Raw genomic sequence first — 19641 nt, forward strand, 5'->3', positions numbered from 1 at the left:
AGGACTTCTTGTAATCCTAAGGAAGGGTAAAAAGAATAATAAATGAACAGCTTGATTTCGCCAGTGGACACAAATTTATGTGCTAAACAATTCCCATAGAAGCAGATCTACCACGCTCCTGGTTTCTTCTTGACCAGTGAAAGACACCTTGAGGGTGTAGGTGCTGCGAATTCAGCCCAGCGTTCACGGAGAACTGACCACGCCTGGGGCAGGGGACTGGGTTCTCCTGTTCCTAAGAACTTCTGCTGAGGCACAGAAGCTTTACTCTAAAAGGTAAAAGAGTTTTTTCCTCTTTTTGTTTTAAACAAAGAACTGTTCCCCTCTTCTTCCTTCATCCTCTTCCCAATATTCCTCATGTGTTTAAAAGCAGTTCAAAGATTTTTTTTTTATAAAATACAGGAGAAGTATGTTCTCTTTCTGAGAATAAACTTTTCAAATCTCAGCTGCAAAGTAGGAGACTTGAAGAAAAAGCAAGGAACTGGAAACAGTCCTTTAAGATGGAAACAATCAAGAAATCCTAACTACACAGTGGCCACTACTATGTGTTACTAGTGCCTGGAGATGGTCGGAGTTACACAGGAAACCAACTCTTCAAAATAGTACTTGTTGCAAAATAAGAAACCATTTAGAGAGAATTACTGAACAATTAATTGCCTTTAAGCTACACTTTGAACTTCAAGGACTTGATCTAGAATTCACTGAAGTCAATGGAAAGATTACACAATTTTTATGACCCCTAGAGAAAGGGAATTTTATTAAAGAACTCCATTGATGTAAAATTTTATATACTATCATCCCACTAACTCTTAATACTTGTTGCTCTGATCTACTTCACTGCTAGAATGAGGGGGAAGTTACCGTACTGGTGCTCCACTTAAGGTAATAGGTAAAAAGACATCCATGTTAAATGTAATTAGTTAATACAAATTAAGATGATTACATGTTCTATTGTCAAGATCATTCAAAGAGTTATTTGCTTTTGTCATTGAACAGTGCTGCATTAGTTCTCATAATCTAGTTAGTGCCTTAGCACTAAGTAAATCCTATTGATTCAGCAGATAAAATGGACCTAAGTAATCTTTGTATTTTGCTGATTTCCCTTATATTAATTTAACATTTAACTCAGTGTACAGATTATCAAAGGAGAGGTGTTGACTAATTACACATTTTGAAGAAATAAAATAATGCATCAGAGATGTTGTGTTGATAAAAGCAGTTTTGCATCAGGTGCATTTTTCATAGAAGTCCTTATTTACACGGAAGCTGTTATGAAATAGAAAAGCTGTGAATTCCAAGTAGACCAGTTATCCTAAGATAATGCTGAGTGTGGAGACTCTTATTCCAAGATAACATTGCACAACAACTGCACGTCTAGCCAAAACAGTGGTGCAAGAGATGTGTGGGATAGAAAGGAGTCCAGAAAGTAGGAGAAAATCATGCAATTTGCCCTAATTTCCACAGGCTGTGTATAAAAGCAGGGTAACATCTGCCTTACAAAAATGAAGCTTTAATTATTACTTCCCCCAAGACCAGTCCTCCTCTAACATTTCATTGTTTTCACCCACCCCATAGACAGTGCAAGTAATATTTCTTTGTGACCTACACTTGCTTTCTGAACCACTTATGCCGTTGATCTTCTTCCTTAGCAGGTTTGGGGTTTTTTTTTATTTACTGTGGGATTTGACTCTGGTTTTACTTGTATATTTGGAAATAAGGAGTAATTCCACTCTGATGCAAAAGCTGTCTGAGATCAGAAACCCACATGCCACCTAGAAAGTTCAAGTAACACAACACTAACACAACACTCTCCTGGGTAATAATTACATACTGTTGCTTTAGTGAGCAATAATGATGGCAATATGTGGTCCTGAGTCAGATCAAGTAGAGTAAGTAGAGAAACTGCTGAGGTAAGGTTGGTGCTGAGTGAGCTGAAAGGCAGATGTCTGCTTTGTCAGGATTTATGTGTGTCTCCATCGTTTGGCAGCAGAACCTGAGGAAAATTCATTGCTTGCTTAGATGTCTCAACTACCTACCAAAGCCAGGTGGGATGAATCCAGGACTTAGATCTGCATGCAGTGCACTGCAGAATCAGCTTCTCTTTCTCTGGAACACGGAATTGTTTATAAAGAAATCCAAGCAGCTCTTTCAGAAGGGGCTGACACAGTCCCATTGCAGAAGAGCTATCAGCAGGCTAGACAGGAACTTAATCTGGGGCAAAGCAGCCTTGAATTTGGTCTGAACCCAGGAAAAGAGACTTAAATCTGAATATTACACATCTCTAGTGCTTGTCCTCAATGCTGCATACCTGCTAGTCTACATTTTAGACATCTCTTCTCGTGGGACTGTAAAGGTTTTCAAATTTGCACAGTTACATAGGATAAGAAAATTATTCTGTGTTCAGTTCTAGTCTTTAGTGTTATTTAAGGGTCTTCTGAAACTCTGAGACATAAAAACCACATGACCAGAGAATCTAGATACCCATGTTAGAAAATAAAATAAAATTTACTTTCTGCCTGAAACGATTTCTGTGCAATTCCAGAGAAAAGCAGCAGAGTCACTCTACCACACTAATAACCAATAGGGAACCCTGCCTTCAGTGGAAGAATTTGATTAAAAAGTCTGGAAATGGAACATTATTAGTAACTCTGGCTGATAAAGCAGTGCCCTTTGCAGAAAATGGTGCTTTAACAGATACCACTTTTTCACAGAGAAATCCTGCTTTCATCGAGAAGATGATAGAACACCAAGCAGCAGCACTGGGAGGCAGAGACAGGCCACTAACAGGAGATCAGGAGAAGGAAACTCTGCAGTTTCGGCAGCACTCGGGGCCTAACAGGTCAGCCCCCAGACCCCATAGCTCCCAGGGCCCGGAAGAGTCTGCAAAGATACCCACCACCCAGGGCAGAGCGGTACTTGCCAAAGAAACTCCCTGACCTGCCTTTTTCCTTGCCTTGCCTTTTTCTTGGTGAGTCCCTTGTGATGGTGTCCACCTGGCCAGTCCCAGGGACAGAACAGCCCTTACCTCTATAGCACACCTCTGCTGAATCTGACCCAGCCTGAGATAACCCTACCCATACCCATACCTACGCTCATACCATACCCCCTACACACTCATACCCATATCTGTACGTGTACCCAGACCCACACCTCCCCCATATGCAGCTTAACTGGAGTTCGGACTCTTCCTGCAATCCCTTAGGCCACGCTATTTGCTCCAGTCAGGTCTTGCATGGCCAAGTGGGTAGATGGCCGTGTACCTCTAATGGTGGCGGGGAGCCGAGTGGTGAGCACACCCCGCCTTGCACTGTATTGTACAGGGCACAACGGGGACCCTCGGGGGAACAGACAGGCAGTGAGTGCGGAACAGGAACGTGGACGCAGCCTGTCACCTTAATGCCATGGTCTAAACCTGTTTTAAAGGGTGTCAGTGCACATTGCCCATCACCCGGTCCTTCTTCGTTTGTTCTTCTGAGACGGCAGAACCGACAGAGAAGCTCGCACAAAATCTGTACGGATGGGAGCAGGCTTTGTGCCAGGGAGAGTGCTGTATGCCATTTGATATAGCATTTCCAGAGGAATAAATGACTGAACCAATTTGATGGATTCTGGTGGCTGACTTTTAGGGAAAATATTCAGGCACATTCTACTTGCAATATAAAAAACGTTTCCTCCATGCTGTGAGATTATCTAAATAAGCCACATCAACCCTTCCTAATCAGAGAGACATGGTGTTATTTTTAAACCTGCCAAAAAATTTTAAGCCAAATGGTGTGGGATATTACGGCTACAGGGCCTCAAAAGAGTTATTTGTCTCTGTTTATTTTATTAAATATTCCTAGACATACCCTTAGGATGACAGATCAATAAGTGCCTTTGCGGTTTCCTGATAGAAGGCAGCAATTATTTTCTTCCATTACAATATAAGCATAACCCAATTTTACTCATCTATCATATGTGTAACAGTAATAAAGAAGCATCACCATGTGTTTATTTTACTGTCACTTTATCTTTTGTTTTGGTGATGTTCTGTTTTCATTTCACATTCTTCCAACTGTTTGTGCTTTTCATTTGACAGGAGTGGCGACCAGCTTGTCTTGCTTTAGGACACTTGTTGGGCACATGGTGGCTAAAGCCGGTCTCTGTTCTCTCTTTTGCTGTAAGGTGAATGAAGCACTTTAGGTTTTCACCTGAACCTATCTGTAGAAGAAAAAAACCACAGGAACTTTAAAGAGGTGTTTTTCCATGGAAGTCAAAAGTGATTGAAGTTGGGTATCACAGAACTAAGCTCACAATTATTTAGCACATAAGAGACACAGAAAGGCTAAACAAAGCCCGTAAGATCATGATCTAACTAATGACAATTGAAATGTATAGTTGAGATTGTCAAGGTAAACACAACCCATCTTCCTCACTTGGAGAATCACATTTAATCCATGATGGAAGTGCACACTACTGGACCATGTCTGCAAATGAAGTAAGCAGCATACATCTCCTCATCTAAGTACTCCTCTGCTTTGAGGAGTACCTCATCAGGGCTGATAGTGACTAACTGTGACCAGATAAACTCTGCTAACAGCCTACATCCAGTTTTCTCTTCATTGTGGGTGAAGAGATTCCTGAACAGTGATTCAAAACCCTCCACAGCAGCTACCTCTCAGATATACCCTTGTCCTGACTTGGGCAATAAAATCCCTTTACTATGATTCCAAATTTTTCTTTTAATTCAAAACCAGTTCTGTTTCCTCCTTGCTGTCATTGAAGTGACAGCCAGCTCTTCACTGAAGGAAATTATTAGGAAGTGGTCAGTGGTCACAGCTCCACTGAGGTACGTCTGATATCAGTCAGATGTGCCATCGAATTCACTTTTCCTAACCTTGTCTTCAGTGAGTTCAGGCTTTGGCTTATTACGTATTTCACTTAAACACAATTGGAAATGTTTTATTTTGATTTTATACATTTTTCCATGAGCACCGGAATAAGCGAAGCACAGTTGTGTCTGGATTTATACCTTGTGGTTGGTTGACTTTGCTGTCCAACTAAGCTCTGACGGAGACTTTTCCCATGGGTGAGCAATACCTACTTGCGTCCCTGTGAGTCCTTCTGATGTTTATAAAGGGGCTCCTTACACTTCATCAGTTTCCACAACCTGAGTGTATATTGGATCTGTCTCTGGATTCACACTTGGATTTACATCTTTAAGATTTCTTATTGTTGAGGTTGTCAGGACAACTATCAAAAAAGACAGGCATACAATGGCATGACCACATAAACTTCATTCCTTTAGGAAAAAAGGCTAAAATCCAGCAAATGTTGTCAGCCACATCAAGATGAGTTGGAGTATTTTTTAAAAAAATGTTTAAAATCTGAGCAAAATGGGTTGAGGAAGTGTTTTGGATGTTTTATTCTGGTTTATTTTGGTCTAATTCTACCTTTAGCAGCCTCAGATTAAACAGTCCTGAGGGACAGTCACTTAAAAAGATGGACTACCCCAAGTCCAACAAAATTATGTACAATTGTCTTGTGGGACTTTTTTTGATAACATGAAATGGCCTTCATCAATCAGATTCTAACTGTAAATTATCAGATAGCACTCCCTTGCAAACATTGCTCAAGGCTCATTTTTCTTTTTAACGTTGAAGTTAGTGGTATACCATATTCGCTGCTGAACTGTTCTCACTGTCCTATGACTTAATCTCACAGTGGTCAGTGCCTTTCACTGGCATCAGTGGTCTGTGGTTTCATTCTTTCAACATCAAAGAGAAAGATCATCTTGGCTACATTACAAAAAGTAAGTTTTGAATTTTGCCAAAATAAACTGTGACAAACTCTCACAGTTTATAAAAGCTTTCTTTTAAGTTGAAGGTGACTTACAAAGGGGAAAAAATGGGTTATGCCCTCATGTACATTTTTATAATGTACAAAAAAGGGCGTAAGAAGAGTTGAGGGGTTTGGGATTCTTTTTTAAAAAATTATTTCATCTCCAGAAAAAGCAAGGAAGACCAGAGCTGACATTCCTGACACAAGCATAAGATACAATGGGCTTTCCTTCTTCTGCCTGCTCCTTCCCTTCCTTTACCTTACAACCTTGCAGGTCTGTTTTACACACCTGAGAAAAACAAGTGTATAAAGGATGCATAGCAAATTCTTGCCAATCTCTTTGGCCAATTGAAACTTGAAAAAACCGACGGGACACTTTTCATTGGAGCCTTAATGAATCCTCTGGAATAAAGTGAAGGAAATTGAATGGCAAAGCTTGACAGTCTTGATATTTCAGTGTTAAGCAAACAATTAGGACAGAAATTTCTGACTGCCTTTATGCCATTTAAAGGAACCACAAGAAATCAGAGAAACATTTTTCCCTTTATCAATTTAATGTAGCAGAAATCAGAGTTCTGATGACATTTCTTGAAAATGGGCAACTATAATAAACCGTCTGCAGTATAAGACATTCAGTTCTGATATGCAAAGCAGCAGCAGACTCTGGAAAAGCTTTTGAAATAGGAAAGTACTTCCCAGCATGTGAAAAGTGGCAAATTATTCTGTCAATATTTTAATGGTATACTTTCCTATGAAAAGATTACCTTATGAAACAGGTGTATAGGCAAGAACAGAATGAGATAAGTTAAAGGCCACGAGCTTTAAAGACAGTCATTCACAAGTAAAATGCCCCAGGAATAAGGAAAAAAGTACATTCAGAGAAGAACAATGTTCATTGTTAAAAATGAACTGAAAAATGAAAAAAAAAAAGGATATTAAGATCTGAAATGAAAAATTAGGACAGCAATAACAGTGAAGAAAGATAAGTTACTGTGCTGAATGTTTGCTGACTTCCTTTTAGTTCCTGAAACATGCTTTCCTCCCAAAAAAAGGGAATAAAATGCTACATCTGTTGTGGTTGCTGTATCAGCATCCGCTGGCAATGCCTACATCTGTGTTGAACACCTGGAGCCTGTGATAAGCAGTTGTCTCCCAACTGCCGAGGCTGTTGTGATGATGCTCAGCCTGGGTCGGACCCCACCTCTGAGCACCCTCCTGCTACTGGGAAGAAGCCACAGCAGCTCTGTAACCAATGCTTCTCCCCAGACCCCCCCCATCTCACCCCCCCCGGCAGTGAAGAGCTGCCCTTCTCTTTCACGCAAGCAGCTCCCAGCTCCAACCAGGGCATGTGCCACCCCCCCGTCCTGATGCCCTGTGCTGGGCAGCCATGCTGAGGAGGACTCTCAAGGTACAGGAGTGATGAAAGCCTGTGGTTCCCACTCTCACCAGGAGCCATCCCGACAATGGGACATGATAGATCCCGTCCAGCCCCAAATGCAGGTTGAGCTGTTGCTCCATCCTGAACGCAGGTCTCATCCTGGCTTGCGAGGCTGAGCAGAGCCCCATCCTAATTGGCTCTGGTCGGGCCCTCTGGTAGAGGACAGTGTGCCACTTCTGAGCTCCAGTTTTCTTGTATTTGAGAAAAGAAAGCTCCCCAGAGAGGACATTTAAGGCCCTGCTGCATAAGCAGGTACAATTCCAAGCTCTAATGTTTCACGTTTCATAAAGTAAATGCTAGAAGTACCCCATGCCCAGATTCTGTATTTCCTTTACAAGAGCTGACACTGGCACAGACACTGGCCAGAAGGGAAGAAATAACTTCTGTGCTTCCTTCGCTCACGTATTTCAGGTGGTTGGAGAGCAGCAACCACCTGAACACACGGTGTACAGAGAGGCAACCCTCCCACCTGAGACTACCGGTATCCTCGTTCAGATACACTTTTAATAGGCACTTCTTTCATTAAGAAAACTGATTTCAGTGGGACCGTTTATGTATCGAGCATGAGTAATGGTATTACAATCTGGCTCTTCATGGCATGTTCCAAATCAGCTCTTTCATTTTTTTCTAAAGAGGGCAGTGAATCAGCATTAACACAGTTTAAAATATGAGTGATATTTTCAGGGACTCCTCAGTGCACATGGATATGAATGTTAATGAATACTTTTTTAAGATATTGAAAGAAGTAAGTGCCTAGATGTTCCATTTATCTGCATCACAGTCTCTCAAGAACACAGAAAAACAATTACTTACAAATTAAAAAAAAAAGGATTTTTTTTTTCCAGTTCCGCTAATACTTTTTAACACCATAAGGACCCCAGTGATTTTAACAGTCAATTTACAGGAACTAATCCTTACAGAGATGAATCATCAGCAATGCTAAATAATCTGAATTGATCAGGGACTTGCATTTTGTAACTGACACTGAGGGATGGCTACCTGGCAATGGAGTAGGCAAAGAGAGAATGAGAGTCCCAAAATGTAAGAAATTAATTGTCTCTTACCCTGTTCAAGCAGTATTTGCTCTCTTTCCCGTAAAAGTGCTGGAGACATTTCATGTTCTGCTTGTCGACAATCTTGTTGAAGAACTCGTTGATGGTTCGCACAGAGACGGCGCAGACAGCAGATCTGTTGGTGGGCTCAGAAGAGTCTGGTTTGCTTTGTGCAAAAATGCCGTAGAGAATATCATCGTTCAACCCAAGGCCCATTTCATGGGCTAGAGCTGCACCTGGCTTGCTTACGTAGGCAGCTTGCAAAATGTTGAATACCTCCTTTCGGATGGACCTCTTCCTCCGCTTTTCGGTAAAAATACACTCAAGAGGCATTTCCATGTAAGAACGCATCTCTGAGTCTAAAGTGCAGAAGCGGATAATTCTAGTGTGAAAAGCCTGGGAGTCGAGAGACTCTCTCTGGACAGTCAGAAAATAGACAAAGTGATCCTTTTCAAAGGCATGGACATACCTAATGGGGTACGAGTCACGGAACTGAGGGAGGATATCTATGTAAGACTGATCTGTGAGAAATTCAAAACCATCCTGTGTTTCTTTTAACCTTCTAACTGATATTGAATGCAGCACATGAGGAGGCTGAAATGTAGATGTCACAGTATTTCCAACAAAGAAGTTGACAAACCTGTCCTTTTCAGTCACCAGAACTTTGGTTCCTAAGCTGCTTACAACACAGTCAGGACAATTATCCGCTTCTCCGTCCACCCGGGGTGAATACATGCAGTGCACCTCGCTTTCGATGTCAGCAGGGTTGTCAGGGTGAATGATGTGACGGTGGCAGACGCCTCCGGACACGCTACCACAGCTGATGAGCTGATCATCATAGTAAGTTTCTAAGAGCAGTGCCATGTTGACATTATCCTTCCATACGCTGTTAGATAAATTGGCTTTATCTTTGCAGTCTTCACACGGTGCGCAGTCAGGGTTCTCCAAAATGGGCCCAGTCTTGTACACAGAAATGTTCTGGAGAGTTTCATTTAGTACATAAATCTTGTTGACTGCTCCAATATAAACATGATGCTTGTATAAAACTACATTCTGAATCGGTGTTTCCGCGATGAAGTTAGCAAGATCGTATTTTACACTCAAATTCATCTCTGATTTTTTAGCTGCTTCTTTGCATTGTCCATGGCTCCTCTGCAGCAAGGCAAACAGGAATATGATAAACCCAGAAGCATACGCAGTAAAAGGCTTCATTGTCAGAGATTTAATCTGTCAAAATATATTTAAAGGAGAGAGTGGTTATATTTCATATACTAAAATATAAGTTTATCAGTCAACAGAAATCCATTTCTAGGCTGCATGTATTAGCTGAACTATTTCAGTTTAAGAAGTGTCGCAATCTTGCTTAGTGTCATTAATAGTCTTGTGCCAGAAACTGTTCTTTACGGGTACCCATTTCATTGCTTTCAGAACAATTCACAGAAGGATTTTCTCATGATGCATTTTGCATTGCACGGCAGCAGAAGAGAGATGACTGCTTCCACCTTGACGTTAAACCAGCTGACTGATACGATGTAGAACAAGATGGTGCGCAGGTAGCTGAAAGCAAATCTGCTCCGGATGGTCGGGACACAACAGCACACAAAGCAGTTGTAGCACGTCGGCGTGAGGATATATTTGGCAAGTTCCTCAAGGGGCCGAGGTGGTTCTTAGCACAGCTGCTCAAAAACGAGAAACGAGAAAGACATGAAGTAATGTGAAGATCTGAGCTGGAAGTGGGCTTCTCTTTTATTCTGATGACATTTTTGATTAACCAAGGAAGAGACTTTTCTCCACCAGATCAAAGGAAGAACCCTCTCTCTCCCTCCAGCTCCCCAAATCACTGTCTTTCCTAAGGGCCCAATTTGGAAAAAAGAATGTGTTTTTTTTTCAGCCAACTCTACTTCTTGGAATAGTCATTTTCCCTAGTGTTGACAAGGTTTTGTAATATATTGTTAGAATATTTTATGCATCATGTGGTGCCTGGCATGTGCAAGTTTTATTTTCGGCCTTGTACCACAGCAGTAAGTCACTCGGGTGAACCTTTACAAGATACAGGCGTATCACTGTATTGCAAACAAAGGGGTATCAAGTGACCTACAGCCATTAACTGACGAAACCAAACAACCTAGCACTTTTCTTTTTTTTTTTTTTTTTTTCACTTCTCCACACAATTGTTTGATGTGGCTTGAAAAACCAAAGGCAGATGACTAGTGTGATATTTCACCCCCCTCAGAAGATCAATTAAATGAACTGTGGTTATGAGCGTTTCGGTGCAGTGTCCACGCTATGCCCTGTCACACCAGACATTTTCTGTTAATGTCATGACACAGTTGTTAAGCCAAATTTAGCTTCTTCATGGAGCAAACAATTATCCATTCTAACAGCAACATGATCACTTACTTTGGGAAAATACTTATAGTTTGGCTATAGTTAAGCAATTGTTGCTAATCAAGAAATGCTTATGACCACTGAACGGATTTCAGATAGGCAACCTTGAAACCTACAAACTAATAATAGGAATCTGTACTGACTTTTTATTTAGGACTTTAAGAAAAATGAAAAGATTACTGTAGACCAGAGCTGTTTCAGCTGTGTATAAATTCAGTGTTTTCACTAGATTGGTTAAAACAATCCATCCATACTCTCCTGCATTCCCTGTGACATTTTATTTCAGAGTCTGCTGAACTCTTTCTGTGGCTTACCTCATTAATTACACAAAATAATAGGTTTTGGAAACAAAGAATTGTTCTTCCTCCCTGTTATCTGATAAGAATCATGATTGAGAGCTGGGGATAAAAATCAGAAACATAGGCTATTTGCAAGTATTAGCTGGTAAGAACAAGTCACGCTTCTGGTACTGAGAAACGAAGATCTTCCTTCAAATCAACAACATTTTCTGATATTAATTAGTGATAACAGAATCCTAGAAAGAAATCAATCATGTATTTAAGTTTAAAAGAGAAAGAAAAGAAAAAAAACAGGGATATTGCTATAATTAGAAAAAAGCCCCAGTACACAGAGTGCTGACTTCTATATTGTATAGGGTAGGAAACAGTTTTCTCATCCTCTGAGATTTCTTGCTATTACAGAATTTTTCCTGCTCTGAGCTGGGATGAAACCAAGAGCTTTCGAAGTTTGTGTGAAACACCCAGATGTCACACCCGATCCAAGAACAACCGTGTGCACGTACCTGCCGCGCCAGCACGGAGCAAAGGTCCCGGCAACGGGAGGAGCGGGAGCCTGGTGTGCCTGCCTGCCTCCTTCCAGCCAGCACTTCCACCCAAGAAACTGCTAAAACTGATACATTCCTGCAGATTCACTTCTGACGAGTCGACGTGTTCTGACAAATACTAGATTAAGCAGAAAATTCCAAAAGTGCTTTATTTCTGACACAACGCAGAGGCAGGTATATTGTTTACTGCAACGAGTTTAAACCCAAATAATGGAGGTGGCACTGCACTGGAGAGAGAAAACAATAGGTGGAACAATAGCTAGACGAGGCCGAGGCTGATCGACCACCAATACAGGAAAAAAGACGCAAGGTTACTTGACAGGCACTCACTTTGTTGCAGTATATTCTGTGCTATGTTCTTGTTATAATACGGTCCCAAATAGGTTTCCCACCCAGTATGCCCCTCAGTCTTCCGTTTGCAGTCCTCCCCATTCTTCCAGTGTCTGAAAAAGAGGATCGCTAGCTGTCCAACAGTAAATACCAGTGTGCACTGCAGAGGGATTTAGAGCTATAAATACTGTCTGATTTATTCTTTCCCTCAAACCACATCTTGGGATGTGATGCCAGTATCCTCAGATAGGCTACTCTGCCTACACCGGCTGGTTAAACAGCGCTGGTTTGAGTCTCTGCTCTGGAGACAGAAAATTCCTCCTTAGATTCCTTTAGCAACTGAGATCAGAACCAAAAAGCTTAACAGCAAGAGCAAGGGCGGGATTCAGTGCAATGCAAAGGATGCCAGGAATAACAGGTACTGTATTTCACCACTACGGGAAGGAACATATGAGCAATAAATGAAAACCAAGTCATCTTTGCTCTCCTATTTGAGCTCTGTCCTTGTGCCTTTCTTTGCATGCTTTTGAGGCACTTCAAGCATCCTTCCAGACAGAAATCTGCTGATTCCCACCTATGGGAAGTTCAGGCTCAGATTTATGGGCAGCTCTAGGGAAGATGGTTCCCCACAATGCGCACCTCCAGCACACTGTCAATCTTTCCTCAAGGTGCCTGAAATCAGAAGGCACGTGCTCTACTGCGAGACATTTATAGCTTAGGGAGGACATAGGTGTTATGTGAAGAGTATAGTGTGCAACTCCTTCTTTGAGGCATTTGTTTTTTCACAGTCCTCACATCATATAAACTCTACTGTTCCTCAGCGAGACTCCCGAGACATTTGGTGCCTCTTTTTATCTGCATTTGACCCAGGGTCTTTCTTTATTCCACTGCTGCAGCCTGAAGTGCAGAGCTACTTTTTTGTAACCTCCAGACCAGGTCACTGCAAACACACCTGAATACATCCTGAAGAAGCAGGAAAACTTTAGAGGAATAAAAAATTCAGTCCCACCTCTCTTCAAAGGTCCAATAGTCCCAGTTCTCCTCAGCACATACTCAAATGTAATTTCAGTTGAACTTAAGCACTTAAAGAGTTTTGCTGAATTAGAACCAAAATACTTAGGCTATAGATGCACTTTCTGAGTACAGGTCAAAGAACTAGCTGCTGTCTATCTCTTGCAAAAGGAAAACAAGTAATCCCTTTGTTTCTCTACTTGGTTTGAATGATGGATGCTGTTGATTCTTTTGTGACCTTCCCGTAACTTGTGTGTCAGTGTGTCTTTCATGTGTCTACAGAAGACTTGTAAGCTTTGGCCTGTGATAACTATCAGCAAGCAATAGCTGTGGATGGATTATTCCTTTTGTAAGAGATATTTTCAAAGCCTGTGTCATGATGTGCTCATTTTTCCATCCCTCAGCAGATGCTAGCTTGTTTAACCGATGAGAAAATGGATTTTGGTCAACCGTTGCAAGAGGCTAGTAATGATGTGTCATATTAGTGTGCTTGGCAACCTCAAGTGCTATGGCTGATGCTTCCCACCAGGCTTGGTCTTGAGTGTTTGTGTACCATTAACGGCTTTCCAATGGCAATCTTTTCCTACAAGTTTCATTCTCCCTAATTATGGCCTGGGTGATAATTTGTAAACATTGAACATCATGTCTCTTCTTCACACTGTTTGCCACCGCACTGACAAGTCAGGCCTGGCCTTATTGTGGAATAATGCTCAAGCTGTCATATGCAAGGAAGCCAGAAAACACAGTCATGCTTGTTTTCCTAGCCCTCATTTCAACAACTCGGGTCCCATTTAACTCTGATCACAAAGCACTCCATGGATCTGCACAAGCTAAGACAACACACTGACATGAAAGCGTTTTGTAGGTTGTTTGGTGCATCTCATTTGTCCTTGCTTTATTACAGAAAAGGGTCCTGCATATCCCACGTAGAGCATGTTTGTACGAGGATACATTTAGTCCTCAGCTAGGTCATTTCAGGTTAGGTAACAGCAGAGGCATGTTAATTCATACTTCAAGAACTCTATTGTCAGCAAATGGTAGCCTTTTCCCCGCTTTTAAAGAAATATTTGATAGTATAGTTTTAACTTTTTTTCCAGTGGGATAGTACATCTTGTTACTTTGGGCACTGACAAACCTGTGGCAGCAAATTTATATAGGATAACCGTAGTGATTACTGCTCCTGAGAGCTCCGTTTGCTTTGCTATCCTGGACCGAAATCTGTGCCGGTTCAGGACCTGATTCCCTGTGGATGAGATGCCCTGCCATGGAGACACCAGCATCATTTAACAGGAGAGGGCAAATGAGAGGGGGAGATGGTAACAGCTCCATCCATCCAACTTTAATCTGTTGTTGCGAATCTGTCACAGCACTGGCATCGGCTCCAACAGACTAAGCCCACAGTGGACGTGTCTTCATCAGACTTTTCAGTTAACCAATTGCATCTGCAGACAAGATTGGTTATATGTAAAACGCTGAGGTTAACTTATTTTCTACGTCCACAGATTAAATATGTTCTTAAATCAGAATTGCTAACCTGAATTAGCTACCTTGAGTTAAAATAACAGAACAAGAAAATTAGAGAAAGTCAGCAACAAACACGCAAATGATCCCTGAGTTGAATTCAGATGACTAGTCTGAGTTACAATCCATGTTCCCTTGTCTTCAGCACTGTTTTAACTCTAATTTAGATTATTCATCCCAACTAGGATGGGAACATAACTTTTCTGCAGAGTGATATATACACTAACCTGATGATTTTCCCAGTGCATAGAGTCACAGGACTTGGTACGAGTGATTTAGGTCATAAATTCATTCATAATAGAGCTGGGAGGTTTCTGTGGTACTCCAAGAGGTGTGTGTGCACACAGACGGCTGAGGGTGAAGAATTGCTGGGCAGGGCACAGCCCAGGCAGTTGCTGGAGGATCTACCATTAATTAAATCCTCTACATATCCAGTGCAGTTGTGTGTGTCAGAAGAAATTGCTTTCATTAGCATGTTGAACTGATCTGTTAGCCTTTTTTACAATTTTCACATGAAAAAAAAAAAAAATATCTAAATTCTCCCTACATAAAATATACTCTCTAATACATATGGTCCATTACTGGGTCCAATATACCATTGCAATTCACAGCAGCTATCAGTAGAAGCATTTTCATTGTCTGCCAGGTTTATTTTTAACAGGCATTAAAACACAAGAACACTAATCTATCCTTTGCAGTGGAGAAAATGTTACTCTTACACTCATTTAGCATTATTTTTTGTAGCTGTCCTGCAGTGCAATATAGTGTAGAGTGTTTTCTTTGAAACTTGCTTCAGATCTTAACATCTTAAAGCCAACTCATGTCTTGGGTTTGTAGCACAACTGGATTTATTTAATCATTTTTTGTTGTGATGGGCTACAATGGCACTACAGGTTGTTTTGTAACAAACTGCAGCAAACGCTCACTGATATATTACGAATGAGTGGAGAAGATCAAGAGCTATACATTGCTCAGAAAGACTAATTTAAAAGGTGGTATACAGCATTTGTTGAAATTCAGGGAAATTTCTCATGTGAGGAAGTGGTACTCATTCTAAGAGCTGAGGAATCAACTCCACAAAGAATAGGAACTAGAACAGTTCAAAATATACAAAGAATAATTGAAAAACAGGGAGGAAATACCCACAATAAGGTAGGTCCTTCGTTGTTTGTTCATCCTTATATTTCCAGATGGATTTGGATCTTTAAATACAGGAGGACAACTTTCCACATCTGGATGCATAGGGATGGAAGGAGTTTTTAAAAATTATATTGCTTGGCGATAGCAGGAAAACAGAAAGTAAACTTTGAACAATGCAACACTATTGATCTACTCCATTCACCTGAAATGCCAGTCAGCGATTGCGGAGCTTAAGTAAGAAAATACCTGTGTTGTTATTGTGGCTCTTTACCACTACATTGGCAGTAAAATAAATCCAGTTCTAGCACAGACTTAAATTCAATATCTGCAGCAAATAATTCAGCCTGACAACTGACACGTGAACATCTTATTCAGTCCAAATCTTCAGTCCAAGTAGAAAAGGAGCTGTGTGTGTTTGTTATTGTACATGTCATGACACAGGGTAATGTTGGCCTTCTGTTTCAGGTGAGTGAATATGGGTTTCCCTCCCAATTTTTCATGTATTTGGACAGACCAATTAATTCCTTAATGTATATTTCCACTGTGTATGCAAAGCAAAAAGACCTTTATTGACTCCAGCCAGTTGAGGTAAATGCAGACATGTGCGCTGGTTCACCGAGAAGTCACACAAGCTCAGGTAAAGATGCACGTCCTTTTTGGTGTGCATAAAAACACCTTACCGTAGGAGAAAGCAGTTTTCTCGTATTTCTGAGTCGATCCTGTTGATCAACTTTTTGCATGAGTCTGAGCATTTTGTGGTTGTCTGTACAGAACGGGGACAGTGTAATTTCCTTGGAATGTAGTTCCTCCTTTCGTAAAGAGCCAAGTTGGCAAACCTGGCTGCAAGCACTGTTTTAGCTTGATTCCCTTAACTACTCTCAGCACTTACTTAGATTTTCTATTTTATGCTGTATAAAATCTGTTATGCTGGTTATAAAATCTATCATCTACCTGAATTCTTGTATTGAAATGCAGAGCAGATTTTGGAAGCCGTTTCTGTCTTGCAAAGCTAACAGCCTCCCATACTGTGATAATTAAAGGAATGGCATGGGTTATAAAATGAAAAAGATTAAAAGGCAGATAGCCATGAGTAACCAAGACAGCATACAGATTTGGTCTAAATGTTCTAACAGCAATTATGAATGATCTTGATGCAGGGCATTTCCTGCAGTTTAATTGTCATTTGGTGCTAATGGTTCTTAGGACTCCCTGAGACAATAATTCTTCATAGCCAAACATTAATGTCTTTTAAAAAAAAAAAAAAAAAAAGAGTTCTGTACATCAACAGATAGTGATGAGAAAGTATATTATATGAAAACTGTACCAAAGGATCTACATGCACAGCAAATTATTCAGTTTCCTTTTGATGTCATAGTAAATATAATAAGTATAATGATAACAGCAACCCAACAAGTCCCTGAATTCCTCCAAGGTGTGGTACAAATACCTAGGATACCAAGCAAAAGAAATTGTGCTGGCTCTGTTCTTTTCTCTGAAAGATCTGCCAGGACAGTGTCAGGCAGTGGCTCTTCTGCTCCGTGGGCGCACATAAAGCATGCCACTGGGTGCCATGACTTCACCCTCCTCAGTCAATGTGTTTCCAAGAGTCACAAGGCAAATTAGTGACAAAACCTAGGGTCAAGGATTTCCAATAGGTTGCTGACATCTTGCTTGATACATAGCTCATCAAGCCGAGATGTCACGGTCAAACTTCACGCAGGGTCCCGGCGAGATCAGCACATCTGTAAGAGTGCGCTGGGCCCCCGGGTTCAGAGAGCTCGCCCAAGGCCTGGAGTGAGGCTGCTGAGGGCTGCCTTATCCAGGCAAAGCAGAAACTGGGAAACAGCTCTGCTTGTGGACCTGGGCCGGCACCGCACAGAGGCCTTTAGGTTGCCTCCAAGCCCGCTCCTTGCATCTAGGAGCTTTGTCAGGCTGCTGAACCGGTCTGGCCTGGCACAGTCCATCGGGCCGATACTGTGATTTGTCCACACGTATTACATTTAGTGCTGGAAAACAAACTGCACTCCTTCCACGCCCTGGCTGGCTCCACAAGCAGTATAACCACTAACAAGGAGTATAATCACGACCGTGTGATGTATCTAACTAACCCTGCCAAACACAAACTGCCTCTATGAAAAACTAACTCAGTGGTCTTTGCCCCATGAAAAAATGGGGTGCAGCCCCTCAGAATGGCTACAGAGAAAACTGAATTGGCTGTGTTTGTAAACTGGCTAGTGAAAGCAATGAAGTCTATATTTATGCCTTAGCTTAGCAGAACACATCCTTTATCTGGTATCAAAGTTAATAACCTGATGGTCTACTTAGCTTCATAGCAGCTTTTTGATAATCAAACAGGAGCAATGTCAAGGATAGTGTTCATTTCCCATCTGTGTTTGGTTAGGAGGTTATGACCTTTTCTTTTTAATGCTGACCTCGCTTTTGTCACCGCAAGTTTATGTTATTGCAATGCACTTTAACTGATGCCCTACTTTCACTCAGTTTAGAAACTGAGTTAATGATGGCTCATTGGCATGACTGCTGCCTTGCTGTGAACCTGTGATTCATGATCTGCTTCCAAGGACTTTACAGTATTGGTGTCCATAAATCCCGAAATGGCCTGGGACCAGCCTATCTGACATCCCGGCTCTCACCACAGGCAACAGTGTCACAGCTGCAATCACTAGAGTGGCTGATCTGGAGCAGCCTCGGCTCCTGTTTTTTGGCGGATCTCCCTCAGCGAGGGTCTGTCAGCCAGAGCTTTTATTCTGAAATATTGTGCTGACCTTCAGAAGATGCTGAAAAGCTCAATAGTTTAAAGGTGGTGTTCAGGGATGGCTGAGCAGTCAGAGTTTTCTCATGCTAATGAGGTGTCTTTTTTTTTTTTTTTTAATGGATTTTTCAGCTGGTTCATTTACTTTCTTTCAGCCTTTCCCCTCCCCTCATTTTTGGGAGACCTGGGGAGCTTAAATGTGCAACCGCTGCTCTCAGAGGTTCTTGTTTATACAGGGTCTGGTACCAGGTTTTGGATTTGTTCAGATCCCAGAGTGTCTCCTTTGGAAATCTGGAGCCAGACTCAAGGAGTTTGTGAGATAAGCAAAGAGGCTGTTTCCAAACTTCAGAGAGCTATTACCTTTCTCGTAGGGGTGACGTGAGGATAAATTAGCTCATTCTTACAAAACACCTCCAAATTACAACAGGCGCAGCACAGCAAGGCTGAGCTGTAGGACGGCGCCTGCCATAAAAGAGTGGATTTACAACCGTGCTCTTCATCCCTGCATGAACAGGTTGGCCAATGGTCTAAATCTGGGACTAGGGCTTGGCTCTGTCCCGCTCTGCCACCTGCCCTCACCCGGGTGCAGGCAGCCCCTGCCTGCGTTCTCCTGCCCTTTTGCCGTGAGAGATCCAGCATCCCATCCCGACGGCCGTTCCTCGCTCTCCTCCTCCTGTCCCGGTGGGAAGATGCAGACAGTGGAAGGCGTGGATGTGAATCCTCCTAGGCAAAGCGGTCCTCATGCTTCGGAGGCAAGCGGGCCAGGAAGAAGAGCAGGGATTTAGCGTGGGACTGGAGGCTGCCTGTCAGCAGCAGGACCCATCTGCGGTGCCCGGCTCCATCCTGTCTGGGGACTGCAGAGAGCTTAGCTGGGAGCTGTAACCCAGCCAGGACCGAGGGCCTCTTACTGCTCCACGTGATTCCTTCTCCTGCGGAGCTGGAGCTCAGGTGAGATCCGGGGCATATTCAGCACGAAGAGCAGGCACCGGTTAATCTAAGCACCTGAGAGCTTTGTGGCCAGCAAGCATTAGCTTTCTGTATCCCTTTCTTGGACTTATGCCCTGAACTCACTCTAAACCCCATTTTAGATGCCAAAGTAGCCTCACTGGATCTTACCCATAATTTTAAGCTTGGTCTGCTTATCCAAAAGGAAAATAAAATGGCAGTGGTAAAATCGGAAATGTCAGTTAATGTACGTTTTTAATTTAGGCCTTTATATTACAACTGCTTCTGAACATGAGGTTTTGTTAAGTAGTTGATGATACCAGTGAATTCAACACTTCAGGCACTGAGCAAAGTCACTGTCATCTAACAAGAATATTTCCTTTTA

General features: G+C 41.9%; 1 protein-coding gene across 8 annotated transcripts in view; it reads right to left on the reverse strand.

Annotated features, from left to right (window-relative positions):
* The window catches only part of MET (MET proto-oncogene, receptor tyrosine kinase), a 97408-nt gene that overhangs the window by 62370 nt on the left and 15397 nt on the right, over nt 1-19641 (reverse strand). For 5 of the 8 annotated variants that reach the window (XM_075743775.1, XM_075743783.1, XM_075743799.1 and 2 more), the window contains one exon: nt 8320-9983. The exons of 1 other annotated variant lie outside the window; for it this stretch is intronic. In XM_075743775.1, the coding sequence (XP_075599890.1) occupies nt 8320-9519 (1200 nt within the window). In that variant the 5' untranslated portion in view covers nt 9520-9983. Of the gene's footprint in view, nt 1-8319; nt 9984-15547; nt 15634-19641 lie in introns of those variants that run through there. 2 more of the 8 variants (XM_075743790.1, XM_075743825.1) reach the window with 2 other exon arrangements.

The sequence above is a fragment of the Balearica regulorum genome, chromosome 1, assembly GCF_011004875.1.
Source record: "Balearica regulorum gibbericeps isolate bBalReg1 chromosome 1, bBalReg1.pri, whole genome shotgun sequence".
Lineage (NCBI taxonomy): Eukaryota > Metazoa > Chordata > Aves > Gruiformes > Gruidae > Balearica > Balearica regulorum.